Consider the following 20511-nt stretch of genomic DNA (forward strand, 5'->3'; position numbering starts at 1 on the left):
ACTAAGGGAACTAGTTCCGATCGTTTCTATTAAGGAATAATTTATGTGCACCTCTAATTTGCCGAAAACGCCAGAACTAGTTCCTAGTACACTAAAATAATCCATCAAGATTCGAGTCTCTTGAAATGCTCTCTTTTATTTTGAGGATTTTAGCAAATTAGACTTTACGTGAACTCCAAAAAAGGTATCGGAGAACAAATCGTAACATTCTAACTAATAACAAGTAACCACCAAGTAATCGACATTTATACAACACTAGATTTCTACAAGTGCCACAAAATCAAGGAATGAAATGTCTCCCTTTCTCTCTTTTCCCCTTTTTGTGCCCTTGAAACACTATTTCTTTCAGCAAAAACACGAAATCTCGCCAATCATTTTGGAAATCATCTCTTCCCCTTTTTTTGGTAAATTTTTTCGATACTCTTGTCTTGACTATGCGAAAAATAGTTTAGGCAATTATAAGTCTGGATTTCCCCAATGCATGTTAGGGAAAGGAAATCTGTTCTCCCTCAGTCTCTCTCTCTCTCTACCCCATGTCTCTCAATGTTTTCCTCTTGTATTTTTCTCTCAAAGTAAATGGTATTATGTTCTCCCTGGAATGTTGTATTCGTATCAACGTCGTATGACCATGATGTATCATTTTTTCTCTAGCACGATATATCTCTCCCTTGTCTCTCTCTCTCCCTTATATGTTTACAATATATCTCTCTGTAGCACTTTTAGAATGAAATTTATGAAATATTAGCATGAGAATCTGTAGAAATGCAGTAGAAGCGATAAAAGGATATCTAGCTTATCTTTATAGAAACCGAATGCTCATGAAAGAGCTATGGCATGTTATTGTCTTTTTTAGTTTATAGAAAGAAAATCATATTTGTAAATATTTCCCTGTACATAATGTAAATAAATTTTGGTTATGGTTCTTTTACTAATCCTGGTTAATGGTAAATTGGTAGATGGTATAATCCTGTAAATATTTTGATTAATTTTTTGGCTTAGCATGTAAGCAGTAAGTAGCAGCATGTGTATATGTTGTGTATGCCATTTGAAATGATGTAACAACTAAATTTAACATTGAAAACAAAACTAACTCCTTAAATCTTAACGAAATATATCTCATTAAAAAAAATTAGTTGATTTCAAATTTTTAACCCAAGAAAAAAAAAAGAAAATTAGAAAAAAATTTCAATTGAAAACATATTTTTTCATTTTTTATAGAATGCTATGAATGTTTTTCTTTAGCATATTTTTGTTTTCATATTGCATTGATTTCGCCTTTGCTAACTCTTAAATTTTATTTTATTTTTATTTTCGTAATAAATCATCACCGTCGTTGCCATCTATAGAAATTGGATGTGCTTCAAATTCCGATTGCCCTGCCCAAAAGCTTGCATTAATTCAATATGCGTTGATCCCTGCTCGCTGGCCAACCACTGTGGACCCCAACAGGAGTGTAAGGTTATTGAACATCAACCGGTTTGCTCACGACTCTGTGAATGTCAACGCAAATCGGATTGTCCAGACAATTTCGAATGTGATGGTTGCCAATGTCGTCAAGGTAAGTAAAGAATTGGATTGTAGATGATACAAGACTGACGCAATCTTGTCATGTCCGTAAGCACTGGTTACAGTCTTCTTCTCATGCTCAAGTATGAAACTCTGACTTCCTATTTGGCTCTCAATTCCTACAGCATTACTTGGCTCTGATTCCAGTACTTCTTATACCAGGCCCTGTCAATTCCCTCTTTGCCAAACCTATTACAGATGTCTCTTTTGTGTTGTCCACTGATAGTTCCGTTCTGGCTAAATATTAGTCTTCTCATGCTCAAGTATGAAACTCCGGCTTCACATTTGGCTCTCAATTCCTACAGCATTACCTAGCTCTGATTCCAGTACTTTTGATACCAGGACTGTCAATTCCCTCTTCGCCAAGCCCATTACAGATGTCTCTTTTGAGATGTCGTCCGATAGTCCGATAGTTAGTCTTCTCGTGCTCAAATCTGAAACTCTAAATTCCCATTTGACTCTGAATCCCTAGATTATTACTTGGCTCTGATTCCAGTACTTCTGATACCAAGGCTCTGTCAATTCCCTTTTAGCCTAGCCTAGCCCATTACAAATGTCTATTTTGAATTGTGATCTGATAGTTCCGTTCTGGCTAAATATTAGTCTTCTCATGCTCAAATATGAAACTCTCCCATTTGTTTTTTTTATTTCAAGTCCTGCGGCCCTTTCGACTTTGCCAAAAATATAAGTCTATCCTCTCCAAAGTCGGATTGCATGATATTACCGTTCTTTATGGAGTTGAATAATGGGATTAATTACAGTCAGCTTCTTGCTAACGAACTCCAACTATTTGTATGTGCGATCCCAGTTTATGTGACAGCGGAAAAGGACAGACATTTTCGCTTAGCATAGATTTTTCGGAGAAACAAGCCAAAAGAGACTGATCGATCAACTGAGCTACGGAAGGATTTATATTCCCCAAAATAGGATTTTTGACGTTTTCCATAGAAATGCTAGTGTTTTGACCCTTCAGATTTTTAAAAGTAATTCTGAAAGCTCCAAACTATTTTTAAACAGATAGCACTATATGACAGTAGCATTTCGACGCGAACTAACAAGTCCAAGAGTTTATGTGACAGTGGAAAACGACATATGTCTACTCTCTTACTGGGCGCCATCAAAGATTGCTTACAGAAACGGACCAAGAGATTCTGAACGATTAACTGAGCTACGGAAGGAATTAAATTCACCAAAGAAAGGTTTATATTAGCGCTCCATAGAAAGGTTTATATAAGCGCTCCAGAAAAGGACAGACGTCTACGCTTTAATTGGGCGCCATCATAGATTGTTCACAGAAACTGACCTTCTGATCGATTAACTGAGCTACGGAAGGAATTCATTTCCCCAAAATAAACATTTTTTTACATTTACACAGACAAGTTCATATTTTGACTCTCCAAATTTTTGATAACCATTTTTGAAGTTCCAACTGTGTTTTTAAAACAAATTTAGAACAATATATAATTTACCAATATTTTTTCTTCCAGTAATTCAACGCACACCTGGCTGTGAACACTGTGCCCAAGGATATCATTGTGATGCTAGTACTGGAGCCTGTATAAAGGGTAAGTCTTGGCACATTAAAAACCCACTAGTCAAAACTAACAAAAAAATATTAAAATTTTGGTTCAAAACAAAAAATTTTAACAATACTCTAATTAGATCAAAACACTAAAAAATAATAGAAATTAAAAAAAAAAACTAAATTCATTCTAAAAAACACATCATAATCCTAATAAAATATTTAATTTTTGTAAATATTTTACATATTAAAACTTTGTATATATGTTTTCTCCCCAAAAATCACCTATAATATAATTCAACCCTGACCCCCTGAACAAACAAAAACCTTCAAACTCCTTGTGTACATATTAAAAAAACAAAAAATAACCACCCACTAAAGATAAGCAAATCATAACTGGCAACACTACCACATTAACCACTGCCACCTCCACCACCACCACAACAACTACACCATCAATAACCAAAGCCATCGAAACAAGCACCCAATCGTCGATGGGCACCACTACATCTACGACACAAAAATCTAAAACCACTAAAAAAGAAGATGAAGGTGTGGAAGACTTTACAACAACAAGCACAACCGAGGAACCAGAGGTGAAGACCACATCTACCACAACAGCAGCAACAACAACAACAGTAAGTTCAACATCCTCCTCCAAGGATGTAGAAAGTACAACGGTAATGAAAACTGGACCACCGAAAACATATCGGGATGGTGAGAATAATATTACCGATACAACGGCGGGAGAAATTCCCACCAGTACCACCCCAGGTCCGGTTGTTACCACCACCACTCCGCCGCAAAGAGGTGAAGATGTCAAGGGTCCATTTGATTATCCCACAACGCCCAAGATGAAAACCACGCGTATAGACACCTCACAAGAGGAAGAGTTCTATAATGCCACCACTACAACGGGAACCTCTACGACGACACCCAAATATGAAAGTTCCACATTCCCGGTAATTATGGTAACCGATAAACCTCAAATCCCTGAGGAAATACCAAGTACCGAGAAGCCTTTGGTGGCAATGGATAAGACAACCATGTTTCCGGTCATAACACCAGAATCGACACAGGCCACCCGGGAACCACCCACCGTGGCAGCCACAACCATGCAAAGTCCTCCCGATGTAATGGAACCCATAACTACGACAACAACCGAAAAGATTGGCATGACAAGTCCAAAACATGTAACCATGTTGGATGAGTCAATGCCCACAACAATGAAACCCAAAATTTTAGAAGAAATGACCACCACCATGTTCCCGGTAATTACGGAAAAGGTTACCACAAGCATGACGGAGGTACCCGGCACCACAACAATGCTGATGCCAGAAACTGGTGTGTCGACCACGGAAATGCCAGCTACTGGCAAAAATCAAACCTCCTCTGAACCACCACCAGATTTCATGTCAACTATGATCCCTAGCACAACTACGATCCCCACAACATCAACCGAAAATACCACTACAGTAACAAGCATTACCACTACCAGCACCATAATCACAATTATTAACACTACTTGTACAGTTCATACTAATTGCGCCCCTAATCAATTGTGTATTATGGGACAATGTCGTAATAAGTGTCGTGGTGATGGAATCACTGAAACGAATTGTGTAAAAGGTATACTTCCCCTATTATATATTAAAAACCATTAAACTTTACATTATTATTCCTTTTTTCTTCTCTAAAGATATATTTGTATATATGCAATTTACTTTGTTTGTATTTAAAATTTAAAAGTAGTTGATAAATTGTCAAGGATATCTGGATTTTAGGTTAGCCCCAAAACAAAAAAATTCCGCTCGGTATATCTTGAGCTAGTTAGAAGACTGGACCAACAGGAACTAGATGAACGAACTAGTTCCTTTTCAGAAACGGAACTAGTTTCTATTCAGAAAATGAACTAGTTCCTCTTCAGAAAAGGAACTAGTTCCTATTCAGAAAATTAACTAGTTCCTCTTCAGATAAGGAATTAGTTCCTTTTCCTTGTTGGCTACAACTACTCTTCTCTCCGTTGTAATAATATTCTGATTTGGCTTTACTTCGGGGCTCTCCAAAAAGGAGAACTTGAACGCTTGGTTAGAGTACCCACGCAATCACAGTTTTGTGTGTAAAACAGTATCTGGCAATGAAGGCCCTCGTGCTCTCATTAAGCAACATTTTCTCCACACCCAAAGAAATCAATTACAAAACTATCTGCTCATGGAGTAACAAAGTTGGAAGAATATAAAAGTGGAACTCCTCTTCAGATTCTTTCAGAGAGCGAAATCTTTTAGTTCTCACGCTTTTAATATTGTATGAGACAAGAGTAGATTAAATAATTCAATGTTTGCGCGGAGTGAATTGCAATTACTGCAGCCTGCGACAGAATCACACTTTTATTTCTCTTTGTGTTTTTATGTGTGAGTCAATTGTTTATATATGTCTTCATATATCTATAACAGAAAGTATTGTATTCACTAAGAGTACACGTGTGAGCCTTTACTTCAGCGGTGCTCAAAACCGTGTTCTAGAACATAAAGAGAAAAAAGAGATAATTTAAGAGAAAATTAAAATTCTGTTTTTCTTTATATTTTACGGTTCTATTTAATTGTTTTTAAACATGAATGTTTGCAAAATAATTTATAAAGCAAATGGATAAAAAATATTTGTATAAATAATGACTTAACACTGTTTTGTTCTTGATTTAAATAAGCAAAGAGAAATTTAACTGAAAAGAGATATTTCTTCTTGAGCACCCCTGCTTTACTTCAACATGGATTACTGCGACTTTTCTCTATTTTGTTCTACTCTAGATTCATTCAAAGAGCGAAACTTGTTAGTTCCCGCACATTTACTATTGTGTATGAAACAACTGTTGAGAGACTTGCGATTACTGCAGCGTTAGACAGAGATGCACTTTTACTTCTCTTTTTTTATTAATGTGTGAGTCAATAGTTTATCTATGACTTCATATGTATCAGGGAGAGGATTTTATTCACTGAGAGCACGAATGCGGGCACTTACTTCAACCTGGGTTACTGATATTTTATGAAATACCGGGATTTCTAATACTTGCATAACATGAGAATGTTACTCTCAAAAGAGAAGGAACTTTGAGTGGTCACCTCAGTAATACAGGATAATCCCAGAAACATCGAAGTGGTGTGAATTCGTTATAACTTTTTATTTAAGACAAATTTTTGTAACTTTTTTGGTTTTTAAATACAATAAATTTATATGGAATATTTGTAGATTAGTAATTAAAAATGATATCCCGCACATTTTCCATGACCTTTCGCAAAACTTCCGATTTTATGTTGTCAATTTCGTCTCGAATATTGATTTTTAATTCCTCAATAGTCCTAGGCTTATTAGCATAAACTTCCCCTTTTAAATAACTCCAAAGGAAACAGTCTGGAGCGGTTAATTCCGGGCAACGCGGAGGCCAATTAAAATTGTTGCTATGCAAAATTATTGTTTCACCAAAGATGTCGCGTAAAAGAGCCTTCGCAATGTGAGCTGTGGCTCCATTCTTTTGGAACCATATTTGCGCAAGGTTTTCCATGGCCCGATATCGATCACAAGTGACGGAAATGGTGACACCTCATTCATTTTCAAAAAAAAAATATGGGCAAATGATTCTTTCACGGCTGGCCTTACAAAAATTTCCAACATGGCTCGATATGGTGATCTCAGCTGTGATGGAAATGTCGACACCTCAAAAAATATGGGCCCATAATCCCTTCTAAAGAAATACCGCAGCAATCTGTACACTTAACTAGTTGTAATTGTCGTTGATGAAGTACTCTTGGGCATTCCGTAGCCCATATCCTACAGTTTTTAATTGGAATTGGGCTTCGTCATTCATAACCAAGTTATGAATAAAATTTCATAAAAAAAAATTTCTTTTGCGATTTTTGCAGGAAATTAATTGCATAGTCAAGTCATTGCTGGGAATCTGTCGTTTTTAATTCTTGAACAAATTGAATTTTGTATGGAAACATTCTTCTGGTAATCACCGACCCTCTTGAGAGGCCAAGTTGTGTCAAAGATCTCCTGGTTGATGTTTCTAGAATCCTGCACCACTTGAATATTGTCAAACATGTTGATAGTTCGTAGTAGTTCGTAGAAACCAGGAAGGTTTCTCAGACTCCTTGTTGTCGAAAATTTGAAACGGTTCATTGTTGATTGAGAGGTTGCAACCCGCACATTAAATTGATGACGGTATGCAAACTGAGCCAACACAATGGACCGTTGCTTTGAAAAGATTTTGACACGTTCTTTACTTGTGTATTGCTCCATTATTAATTGTCCAATTCTTCTATACAATATAATTCTATTTTGAAACCCTTACATTTTTAATTCTAAACTGCCAAAAGATATTGAGTTCCAATTTCGATTAAGACTTCAGTTTGATATCTACGGATACAATTTAAAAATTACAAATTCCTCTCTGTTTTTTTTTTTAAGGGCCACTCATGTAGTTTCTTTGCGGACAGAAACAGGTCATTAGTCCAGAATGGTCTCAGACATATAGGTCCCGATAGATCGCTGATGTATGTAGAATTTCTAAGGTTCCTTTCTCTTAATTTCGACCCGAGCACTGTAAATATTTGTGTCCTTGTACAGCAAATATACTGAATTCTTCTCCCACTCTTGTTGTACATTTCCCCGACATTATGTGTACATAGAACAAACACCCCAAGTAGTGTCATATTATTTTAATAGCAAATCAAATAAAATCTCACATAACCTAACATTTGTTTATTTTCAATATATCAATGCAAACAACAGCAATAACAATAATAACATGTTTTTTTTTAACTTATCTCTCTTAACCCTCTCATCAAAACCAAATCAACTACTTACCTTAACAATCGTACAGAATCCCCTGGTAGACCCAAGAATCCGGAACCTTGTCAATCGAATAATGATTGTATTGAAAGTGAAGCCTGTTACATGGGTCTGTGTCAAGATCCCTGTGAGTTTGCCAATGTTTGTGCGGCCACTGCTAAGTGTGTTGCCAAAATGCACAGGCCAATATGTTCATGTCCACCCGGACATGAAGGTAATCCAACGGTGAAATGTGTAACGGCCGACAAATCAAGTAAGCTACTAAAACAAAATCTAACCTTAGCTAATCAACAATTTTCATTCCATGCTAAAGAGAGAAAAAAACAAAAACAAATATTAATCAACAATAAGAGTTAAATTGAAAAATTTTCGAATTTACCTAACCAAAAATGTTGGCCTATACTAATTTCGAAAATTTCTTCTCTTCCTCTTTCTACATCAGTGGAATGCACTCATGATTCTGATTGCTCCATTACCGAGGCCTGTATCAATCAACGTTGTCTCCACCCTTGTGATGCCCACAATCCGTGTGCCCAAAATGCTGTCTGTGTTAACACCAATCACGCCGCCGAATGCAGCTGTACCGATGGCTATGAGGGTAATGGTTATGTTGGCTGTCAACCAGGTAAGTTTGGAAGCTCTAACCAAAGCAAATACTTTATATCTCAAGCACCCCTAAAACCTATTTTCTAATCTTATCAAAACTTTTTAATCTTTCTTATCATTCACATTGAAAATAAAAATAATAAATAAAAAACAATCAAACAACAACACTGTAAAATAAACAAACAAAAAATACAACCCTGCAATCTGTATGCACTGGTGTACAAAATACAACAATAATACACTGCGCAAAATTGCTATCAACAACAAAACTTGTATAAATACACCGACAATATACCATACGAACAAACAAATCCGAACCACTTTCACCCCTTAACCACAAACAAACAAAAACACCCATAATTCCTATCGAAAACAAAACGAAACAAAAACATCCAATAGCCTACAAATCACCTCCGGTTTGTCAATACAACGAGGATTGTCCTCCGAACAAGTTGTGCGATCGCCTGAACAGACGTTGCATTAATCCATGCCAAGAGGATTCGTGTGGTGAAAATGCCGAATGCTTCGCCGTCAATCATGGCATTGAATGCCGCTGCTTGGCCGGCTATGTGGGTAATGCCTATGTTGAGTGCAGCGTGCTGCAAGGTTGCCGTTCCGATGGGGAGTGTGATGCCAGTGAGGCGTGTATCAATGGCAAATGTTCCTCGCCCTGCAGCTGTGGTGCCTATGCCCTGTGTGATGTTGTCAATCATCGTGGTATCTGTAAATGTCCTCCTGGCTATACAGGAAATCCAGCAATTGCTTGCAGTCCTCCCAGCAATCCCTGCGATCCCAATCCATGTGGCACGAATGCCTTGTGTGAATTGGATAACGGCAATCCCATTTGTTATTGTCCCAAGGGTCTTACCGGAAATCCCTTCAAGAATTGCAGTGAGTATCCATCTCCCAACCCCCTCTCCCATTCTCAATTCCATTCTAATAACATTTTCTTTCTTTCTCTCCCCAGTTCCTGAGGGTGATGAGTGTACACCAAATCCCTGTGGACCCAACTCTGGCTGCCGCATGGTCTCCAACTCACCAATTTGTTTCTGCCTACCCGAATATGAAGGTCAACCACCTAACGTACCCTGTCAACTGCCATCGAATCCCTGTGACCCCTCACCATGTGGACCCAACACCCAGTGTACCACATTGTCGAATGGTTTCTCGAAATGTACCTGCCTGCCAGGCTATGTGGAAAGTCCCAACACCATACGCGGCTGCATTGAACCCATCAATCCTTGTGACCCGAATCCTTGTGGCGTTGGCGCCATTTGTGACTCTACCCGCAACCCAGTGTGCTTCTGTCCCGACAATAAGATTGGAAATCCATTCCGTTTGTGTGAGAAGCCATCGGTTACCATTGAACTATGCAAGCCCGGTCCATGTGGCCAAAATGCCGACTGTTATGTTACCGATAATCGTGAGCAGTGCTATTGCCGTCCTGGTTACATTGGAGATCCATATCAAAACTGCCGTGAACCACCACGCTCGGTATGTGAACCAAATCCTTGCGGTCCTAATGCCGAATGTGTTATATCTCCCAATGGCCAAAGTTCCTGTGTTTGTCCCGAAGGCTTGGCTGGAGATCCAAACTCTGCGCTAGGCTGTCATGGTTACGAATGTCAAGTTGATGATGACTGTCCCTTCGACAGGGCTTGTATGGGCTTCAAATGCCACGATCCATGCCCTGGAGCCTGTGGCCATGGTGCCAACTGCCGTGTTGAGCAACATCATCCAGTGTGCTCATGTAATCCCGGCCTAACTGGTAATCCCGGTGTCTTCTGCTATGCCTTGGATGTGCCCAAGAAACACAAGAACCCCTGCGTGCCTAGTCCATGTGGTTTGAACAGTGAATGTAAGGTAATGAATAACCGCGCCGTTTGCTCATGTCTGCCCAGCTATTTGGGTGATCCCAAGACTGGCTGCCGCCCCGAGTGTGACATCAACTCGGACTGTGGTTCCAATCAAGCCTGTATCAACCACAAATGTATCGATCCTTGTGCTGGCACTATTTGTGGAATCAATGCGTTGTGTTCGGTACAACAACATACCCCGGTTTGCCGCTGTCTGGATGGTTTCACTGGAGATGCCTTCCGTCAATGTATTGCCATAGGTGTGCTACACAATGTATCACGTGATCCTTGTGTACCCTCGCCGTGCGGCCCCTCAGATGTTTGTTCCGTTTACACAGATGGTGTGGCTCTTTGCGATCCCTGTTTCGGACCTGATGCCCAATATAATCCACGCTGTCGTCCTGAATGTATTTCGAATTCTGATTGTCCCTTCGACAAGGCATGTTTAGGTTCTAGATGTTTGGATCCCTGCCCCGGCTCCTGCGGTCACAAGGCCGTTTGTCATGTCTATGAACACAATCCGATTTGTGCCTGTCCTCCAGGACTCTATGGTAATCCATATGATCACTGTGATGTTCCGATACGTGACAAGCCCACACCATCGCCCAGCTGTGCCAAATTGCAGTGTGGCGCCAATGCAGATTGTAAAAAACAAAGTGGTGTCCTCTCGTGTGTCTGCCGCAAGGGTTACTTCGGTAATCCCTTCGTGGGCTGCCGACCAGAATGTGTGCTCAATTCCGATTGTCCCGTGGACAGAGCTTGTGTCAATTCAAAATGTGTGGATGTTTGTGCGGGAGTTTGTGGCATCAATGCCCTGTGCCAGGTAGTTAACCACGGCCCGGTGTGTATTTGTCCCGAGGGTTATACCGGTGATGCATTCAAACAATGTTCCAGAACTCCACAAATCCCCAATACCTATCTACCGGTCGATACACCCAGAAATCCTTGTGAACCCTCACCATGTGGTCCAAATGCCAGATGTTTAATATCGCCCGAGGGATATGCTGCCTGTTCCTGTCTGCCAGATTTCAAGGGTTCACCGCCCGTCTGCCAGCCGGAATGTATTGTCAGCTCGGAGTGCCCCCTGCAGCAGGCATGTATAAATCAACGTTGTGCCGATCCCTGTCCTGGTACCTGTGGTGTTGCAGCCAAATGCAAGGTCCAAAATCATAACCCCATTTGCTCTTGTGAGTCGGGCTATGAAGGAGATCCATTCGTTTCATGTGTACCCGTACAAGAACAACCCAAGGAAGTAGATCACCCAAGACCTGAGAATCCATGCCTTCCCTCACCATGTGGACCAAACTCGATATGCCAAGTTAAGCAAGGGCGACCAGTGTGCTCTTGTGTGGCCAACTATGTGGGAAGTCCACCATATTGCCGACCCGAATGTACCCTGAACAGTGAGTGCCCGGCGGACAAGGCCTGTATCCAGGAGAAATGTGAAAACCCTTGCGTCAACACGTGTGGCCACAATGCCAAGTGTACGGTCATTGCCCATTCAGCCTACTGCAGTTGTGAGGAAGGTTACGAAGGTGATGCCTTTGTGGGTTGTTCCAAGGTCATCAAGCCACAAGATCATGTTGATCCATGTTATGCCAACCCATGTGCTGAAAATGCCGTTTGCACCGAACGTAATGGCATTGCCAGATGTTCGTGCATTGAACCCTACATTGGAGATCCCTATACAACCGGTTGTAGACCTGAGTGTGTCTACAATGCCGAATGCCCGGCCCAACAGGCTTGCATCAAGCAACATTGTCGCGACCCATGTGTTGGCACTTGTGGTGCGAATGCTGAATGTTCGGTGGCCAATCATGTGCCGGTTTGCAGCTGTGCTCGTGGTTATGTTGGTGATCCATTTACCGGCTGTAAGAAGGAAACGCGAACACCAGTTAGTCCTTGTGAACCGAATGTCTGTGGACCCTATAGCATTTGTCGTGCTGTGGATGGCCGTCCCACTTGCTCTTGCCAGGTGGGTTACTTTGGCTCACCGCCCAACTGCCGTCCTGAATGTGTTGTCAGTTCTGAGTGCAGTCAACATTTGGCCTGTATCAATCAGAAATGTGCCGATCCTTGTGTTGGAACTTGCGGATTCAATGCCAAATGTCAGGTGGTTAACCACAATCCCATTTGCTCTTGTCCCTCGGACATGACCGGTGATCCATTTGAACAATGTGTACCAAAACGTAAGTTAGACAATTGAGGTTGGCGTGAACACCTTGAACATGAAAATTCTCTTCTCTTACAGCCAAACAACCTAACCCTGAAATTAATGCCTGCCTACCCAGCCCATGTGGTCCCAATGCCCAGTGCCGTGACATGGACAATAGAGCTGTGTGCTCTTGTCTGCCCGGCATGTTCGGTGCCCCGCCCAACTGTCGCCCCGAATGTGTTATCCATCAAGACTGTCCATCGAATCGTGCCTGTATTGGCCAACGTTGTGAAGATCCTTGTGCAGGAGCATGCGGTTTCAATGCCGTTTGCACAGCTTTGAATCACAAACCCGTTTGCTCCTGTCTTGAGGGTCATGAAGGTGATCCCTATGCCGGCTGCAGTATGCGAGCAAGTAAGTGCAATTTCAATACTTTGCTATCGATTTTTCGTATTCAAATTTCCCCACATTTAAAGCTCACGAAATGTGGCGCCCAATTTTTAAATGTAATCTATCAAATGTACACTTTTTTCCAGTTTCCAAAGAAGGTGGTGGGATATATTTTTAAGAAAGAAATGCATGTTTTATATACCTATGTATTAGTTTTTAAGTATTTTATCTCCATAGCTTTTATTTATATCTCTATCTCTTTTTCCCTCGTCTATCACTCTATAAATACTCATTACCCTTATGTATATTTATTTTATTCGAACCACCTGTAGTTGTGGTCCCTGATACACCAAGTGATCCTTGCAATCCCTCACCCTGCGGTTCCAATGCCATATGCCGTGAACGTAATGGTGCAGGAGCTTGTAGCTGCTTGCCAAACTATTTCGGTGATCCATATATCAATTGTCGTCCAGAGTGTGTACAAAACTCGGATTGTCCGCGCACGAAAACTTGCCTGAACATGAAATGTGTTGATCCGTGTGAAAACTTGTGTGGCTATCGGGCTTTGTGTCGTGTGGCAAACCATCAGCCCATGTGCTCATGTGAACCCGGTTTTACGGGAAATCCCATGAGAATATGTGTTGAAAGGCCATCAAGTAGGTTTCTTCCACCTTCCCGAAGCCGTAACACTACAACGATTGTGGAATTGTTATTCAGATTTTCACAATTCCTAAATCGTTGAGCGTTTGCCGGCTGCGGTAGAGTTAATAGGTCCTTAGAAATTCTAGAAATTCATATCCGAAATTTTATCTTTCTGCCAGATGAATACTTACCACTGCCCGAAGATCCATGCCGACCTTCTCCATGCGGTCAGTTTAGTAGTTGTCGCGTACGTGGAAATCGTCCAATATGTTCTTGTTTGCCCAATTATATGGGCCAGCCACCGAATTGTAAGCCAGAATGTGTCATCAGTGCCGAATGTCCTTCGGATAAGGCATGTGTAAATCAACGTTGTGTAGATCCTTGTCCCGGTACATGTGGTCACAATGCTAGATGTCGCGTTACAAATCATTCGCCCATCTGCACTTGCATGCAGGGCTATACGGGTGATCCGTTCCATCAGTGTCAACCGGAAAGAAGTAGGTTTTTAAATGCCGCTAATTGCTTTCATCCTCCTAAAGGTTTTGTAAACAGTTTTTGAAGTTGCAGAGACACTAAAAATTAGGAATCGTGATTCCTTTATACTCCGTTTATGTTTTCGAAATCGGAATCAATTCCTGAACAGAAAAATGTCATTCACTTTGATTTTCCCCCGTGAGCAAGTTCTTCTTCCAACGATTTGGAACAATTCTTTTTCTGCACTGCCCTTTTAGTCACCAGAATCATTAAACATTGGATCAGATTACGCCAATCTCCACTGTATCATCGAGTTCGAAGTGAAATTATAAATCTGGTCGTATATACAAAATGAAGAAAAACGACAACTCAATAGAACTACATCTTCTTGAAGTTGGATTCCACTCAGCAGACCTTCACATACTCACCATTTGATATATCTGTTAGGATGTTTGAACTTGATCCTAATGAAACGTTCACACTGGACAATCCCATAGAAGTCTGTTTTGCCTACCTACTAAATTTTCGAACTTAAACTTGTGCAAAGTAGTCGGCAATATTCGAACTACAACTTTCGTGAAGTTGTATTCAATAGAAATGGTTCTGCATGATTCTTCATCCTTCTACTTGTTTGAACTACATCTTCTAAAAGTTGGATTCCACTCAGCAGATCTTCACATACTCACCATTGAAAATATTTTTTAGGATGTTCGAATTTGATCCTAATGAAACAGAGCAAACTCGACAACCCCATAGAAGTCTTTTTTTACATTACAAATGTTCGAACTTAAACTTCTGGAAGTTGTCGCAAATGTTCCAACTACAACTTCCTGAAGTTGGATTCAACAGAGATGGCTCATCATAATTCTTCTACATGTTCGATGTTATATTTCTACATGTTCGATGTTAGAACTACAGTTTCCTGAATATCGGTTCTACTTAGAAACTCTTTATATACTCGCTCGAAATCTGCTTTACCTACCTACCAAATGGAATCGTATTCAAAGGTGAAGATTCTGCGCTTGTTCGATCTTCGAAATACGTTTTCTTGATGTTGGATTCCATGCAACCAATGAACCTGATCTTCGCAAAGATGGACCAAACGAATGGAAAGACATCAATAGTGACTCGTAAAGGATTTCGTTGGTTCGCCAGCTCTCAAAAGAAACCCAATAGATTCTTGCAAAACCGTTCTGTAGAAAGAATTTTAGTGCTTCTACGAGTCCGATGTTTGAAAATAATCATTTTGGAGTCGAATGGCATCCAACGACCTTTTACAAACGTCAAACTTGTTGAACTTGAATGAAAAAAAAATAGCGAAGAGATTCTTCCGATTCCATATAATTCCTTGTGTAACGTATCGGAATCTATTTACAAGCGGTATTTTTTGGCACCAGCACTATATCACCTAGAATAGCTCTAGTTAAGTTCCGAAGGGGAAGTAGAACGTCAGTTGTTTCGAACAAAATGTGATTTTTAAAAATCGTATCAATTTTTTCATTGATGAAATCGATAAAGCAACGCTTGAATTCTATCAATTAGAACATTTTCAAAATTTGCAACCTTTGAAAGGGTTCCAAGTCTATTTCTTTTGGCTCCCAAATCGTCTCCGAATTCCAACTCACCTAAAACGCAAAAACCAAAAACTGTTTACAAAAAATCTAAGGAGCCAGGCATCGTCAAAGTGTTTGTTATACTAATTCCATTTTGTTTTTCGCACCGAAAGAACCCGAACCGCCAAGAGATCCCATTGTACCACAAAATCCATGCATACCATCACCGTGTGGTCCGAATTCGCAGTGTCGAGTCTCCAGCAATGGTGCCGTTTGTTCTTGCCTACGCGAGTACATTGGACGTCCGCCGAACTGTCGTCCCGAATGTTCCATCAATTCGGAGTGCCCCTCGCAAAGGGCATGTCTCAATAATCGTTGTGTTGATCCCTGTATCGGTTCGTGTGGCAACAATGCTCAATGTCATGTTAGCAATCATGTACCGGTGTGTATGTGTCAGGATGGCTTTACTGGAGATCCATTTTCGGGTTGTTATCTCTTAATAAAAAGTAGGTGGTTTTTAGAGATCGAAGAATTACGGGCAGAGAAATAATGCTTCATTTTTTGTTTGTTTGTTCTGTTGTTATCGTTGTTACCCCCAACATAGTTCCCGATGAACCCATACAACCCTGCAATCCCAGCCCCTGCGGTTTGAATGCTTTGTGCGAAGAACGTAATCGTGCGGCTGCATGTAAATGCATACCCGAATATTTCGGTGATCCATATGTTGAGTGTCGACCGGAATGTGTTCTGAACTCGGATTGTTCGAAATCACAGGCCTGTGTCAATAACAAATGTGTGGATCCCTGTCCGGGTGTGTGTGGTCATAATGCCGAATGTTATGCTTTGAATCATCAGGCAAATTGTGAATGTTTATTGGGCTTTACGGGAAATCCCAATGTGGGTTGCCATGCCATACCAGAAACACCTAAATGTAAGCAAAAGACAACAAAAACAAAACACCCACACACTAAGAAAACTTACCACAAATTACTAAATACTGTAGCACATGGAAGGAGTTTGAGCCTCACACAGTCCAAACAAAAAGCCAGGAATAAAATTCTAACACCTAACCAATTGATTTCCTCCAAACTAAAAATTAATCTCCCCCCACATCCCCCATAGCAAAAAAAAAGAAAAATTGGCTGTTAATATGCTCTAACAACTTGAACTCCTTCATTGGGTGGCTTTGCGATGCCCCCAAAATTTGGTATTAATACCCCCTAACCAAAACGTAACTCTTGGTTTTAAACCTCAATTTTGATGTGTATGTATCTCTGTTACCCTACTCCTTCACTTTCCGTTTAGATGACATTACCGTACCCAGCAATCCCTGTGTACCCTCACCATGTGGTCCCTATAGCAATTGTCGGGTACAAAATGGTCATGCCGTTTGCTCGTGTGTGGCCAATTATATTGGCGCCCCACCCAATTGTCGTCCCGAATGTATGACCAGCTCTGATTGTGCCCAGGACAAATCGTGTATAAATGAGAAATGCAAAGATCCTTGTCCGGGAACGTGTGGCATTAATGCCCAGTGTCGCGTGGTCAATCATAATCCCATATGTTCATGCATGTCTGGCTTCACCGGAGATCCATTCATACGCTGTATATACGAAGAAAGTAAGAACGGATTGCAAATGCAAAATGCTCTCTCACTCTCATCCAGAAAAATTCTCATAAATATCATTCATTCAACTCATCATCTCTCTCATACATATACAAATATACAACATTTTTCTCTTTCTCTCCTCTTTTTTTTCTATGTAAATTTTTATACGCTCTCCTGCATGCTTTTACTCTCATTTATTGTACCCACAAAAAATCAAAACAAAAATCACGCTCAAACAGAACGTCCAATCGTAAGAGATCCTGTGAATCCCTGTGTACCCTCGCCATGTGGTCCGAATTCACAGTGTCGCGTCTCGCCGAACAACGATCAGGCAGTTTGCTCTTGCCTGGCGAATTACATTGGTCGGGCGCCAAACTGCCGTCCCGAATGTACTTCGAACTCCGATTGCCGCGGCAATATGGCTTGCATCAATCAGCGTTGTCAAGATCCATGTCAGGGCTCATGCGGTTCATTTACCACATGTACTGTAAATAATCATAGACCAATATGTCGTTGCTTGCCAGGTTATACGGGTGATCCATTTTCAGAATGTAGTCCGCAAAGTAAGACATAGTTTTAGTTTAGTTTTTAAGATGTTATAGCTTTATATGATCGCCAACGAAACGACAGTTGCTTCGCTTTGCCTCTTAAATGCATTTTGCTAAAATGAACTTGATTTTTCGCGTCTAGTTATTGTACCACCGGAAAAGGCGGAGCCGTGCAACCCGAGCCCTTGTGGTGCCAATGCCGTTTGCAAGGAACGTAATGGTGTGGGATCCTGTACTTGCTTGCCGGAATATCATGGAGACCCATACACGGAATGCCGTCCGGAATGTGTGCTCAATACCGACTGTGCCAAGAATCGTGCCTGCATCAACAACAAATGTCGCGATCCATGTCCCGGCGTGTGTGGCGTTGATGCCCAGTGTCATGTCATCAATCATGCTCCAAGTTGCAGTTGTCCTTCCGGTTACACTGGCAATCCATCGGAATATTGTCGCAAAGAAATCAAACGTAATAGCTCGTTGAAATTCTCTAATCTAGCTGGCAGTATTATTAAAATTCCCCCCTTTCCTTTGCCCATAGAATTAGACACCGTGAAACCATGCCGTCCCTCACCCTGCGGCCCTTACAGCCAATGTCGTGAGGTAAATGGACATGCAGTCTGCTCTTGCTTAACCAATTATTTGGGTACCCCACCAGCCTGTCGTCCAGAGTGTTCCGTTAGCTCGGAATGTGCTCAAGATAGGGCTTGTTTGAATTTGCGTTGCGTAGATCCATGTCCAGGCACCTGCGGCAATGAAGCCGTCTGCAAGGTTACCAATCACAATCCAATTTGTTCTTGCCCATCGGGTTACACCGGTGATCCGTTTATACGTTGCATTAAAATCGAAGAACGTAAGGTGGAGGATGATAAACCGTCGAATCCTTGCATACCAAGTCCTTGTGGACCCAACTCTCAGTGTCGTGTGGTGGGTGAGACGCCTGTCTGCTCTTGTCTCCCAGATTTTGTGGGTCGTGCACCTAACTGTCGTCCCGAGTGTAGCATTAACTCAGAATGTCCTGCAAACTTGGCTTGTATCAATGAGAAATGTAAAGATCCTTGCCCGGGATCGTGTGGTTTCAATGCCTTCTGTAATGTGGTCAATCATTCGCCAGTTTGTAGCTGTGAGCAGGGTTATTCCGGAGATCCATTTGCCGGTTGCAATCCAACACGTAAGCGTTCGCTTGCTCAGTAGGAAACGATATGCTAAACTTAGATTTTTCTCTTCTTCTCTCAGCGGTACCCGAAGAACGTTTGACACCCTGTAATCCCTCACCTTGTGGCCCCAACGCTGAGTGCAAGGAACGCAATGGTGCCGGTTCTTGTACCTGTGTCGAGGGTTACTTTGGTGATCCTTACAGCGGCTGTAGGCCTGAATGTGTCGTCAATTCCGATTGTCCACGTGACAAGTCGTGTGTCAATCAAAAATGTTCCGATCCCTGCCCAGGAGTTTGTGGTATTAATGCCGAGTGCCGGGTGGGCAATCATGTGCCAACATGTCACTGCCTACCAGGTTTCACCGGCAATCCTCTCAGTTCTTGTCGTCTCATTCCCGAACCGGAACCAGAACCAAGTAGGTTTTGCCACTTTGCTTCTGGAAGATTATGCATCTAATTGTTCCACTCGTTTGTTTTTTCGCTATAGTTGCCCGCGATGAAAATCCCTGTCAACCTTCACCCTGTGGCCCGTATAGCCAGTGTCGTGAAGTAAATGGCCATGCCGTTTGCTCGTGTCAAACCAGCTATATCGGTTCGCCGCCCAATTGTCGCCCCGAATGTATTGTCAGTTCGGATTGTGCTCAGAATATGGCTTGTCAAAATCAAAAATGTATAGATCCTTGTCCTGGCACCTGTGGAGCCGAAGCACGTTGCCAAGTTGTAAATCACTATGCAGCATGTTCCTGTCCTCCTGGTTATACGGGAGATCCTTTCAATAGATGTACTAGAATTAAATGTAAGCATGTTACACTTTCTCTGGTGGAACTGTAAGAGAAGAAAGAGGGAGACATTGTTTTTCTTTCTCTTCATCTTTTACAGTTTCACACCTCTCTCTCTCTCACTTTCTATCCCTGCATGATGTATGTATATATTAATGTTTGTTTTATTTTCCTTTCTCTTTTTTTGTTATTATTGTAATACTGAATGTGTTCTATGTCGTGTTGTGAATGTTATATCCTATGGTCCTATTGAACTATCCAACTCTACTCTACACTACTACTACAACACTATCATCTCTGTAAAAACAAAAAACCTGTACTACTCTACAACACCTAACTACCTACCCACCTGTCAACCTGTACACCAACACCTCTCCAGTGGATGTTCGTCCAGTCGAAAAGACGGGCAATCCATGTGTACCCTCTCCATGTGGACCCAACTCGAAATGTATCGATGTTGGTGGTGGTTCGCCTGCATGCTCCTGTTTGCCCGACTATCTGGGACGGCCACCTAATTGTCGTCCCGAATGCATGAGTAGCTCGGACTGTCCAGCCAATATGGCCTGCATGAATCAGAAATGTTCGAATCCGTGTGCCGGTGCTTGTGGCATACATACACAGTGTACAGTTATAAAACACAGTCCTGCATGTCAATGTGAACCTGGCTACACCGGAGATCCGTTCTCTGGCTGTAGTGCTGTACAAATAAGTATATATCTTTTCTTGCTATCACTCTACAGTTTGCAAAAGAAAATCGAAGGGGGAAGAAAGAATATAGAACCAACAATTTGCCCTCCAATACCTCAAACAAAT

At 41.3% G+C, this 20511-nt stretch overlaps 1 protein-coding gene across 1 annotated transcript in view; it reads left to right on the top strand.

Moving 5' to 3' along the window:
• LOC101893139 (uncharacterized) overlaps positions 1-20511 on the top strand; it is a 223558-nt gene that overhangs the window by 155668 nt on the left and 47379 nt on the right. Inside the window, 20 exon segments of the mRNA XM_059131727.1 lie at positions 1347-1382; positions 1385-1558; positions 3054-3131; positions 3470-4717; positions 7965-8186; positions 8376-8558; positions 8939-9430; positions 9507-12584; positions 12647-12964; positions 13273-13596; positions 13762-14079; positions 15783-16115; positions 16214-16540; positions 16915-17229; positions 17458-17781; positions 17909-18232; positions 18305-18934; positions 19000-19335; positions 19407-19715; positions 20078-20407. Coding sequence (XP_058987710.1) covers positions 1347-1382; positions 1385-1558; positions 3054-3131; positions 3470-4717; positions 7965-8186; positions 8376-8558; positions 8939-9430; positions 9507-12584; positions 12647-12964; positions 13273-13596; positions 13762-14079; positions 15783-16115; positions 16214-16540; positions 16915-17229; positions 17458-17781; positions 17909-18232; positions 18305-18934; positions 19000-19335; positions 19407-19715; positions 20078-20407 — 9699 coding nt within the window.

Source organism: Musca domestica, unplaced genomic scaffold, assembly GCF_030504385.1.
Source record: "Musca domestica strain aabys unplaced genomic scaffold, Musca_domestica.polishedcontigs.V.1.1 11, whole genome shotgun sequence".
Lineage (NCBI taxonomy): Eukaryota > Metazoa > Arthropoda > Insecta > Diptera > Muscidae > Musca > Musca domestica.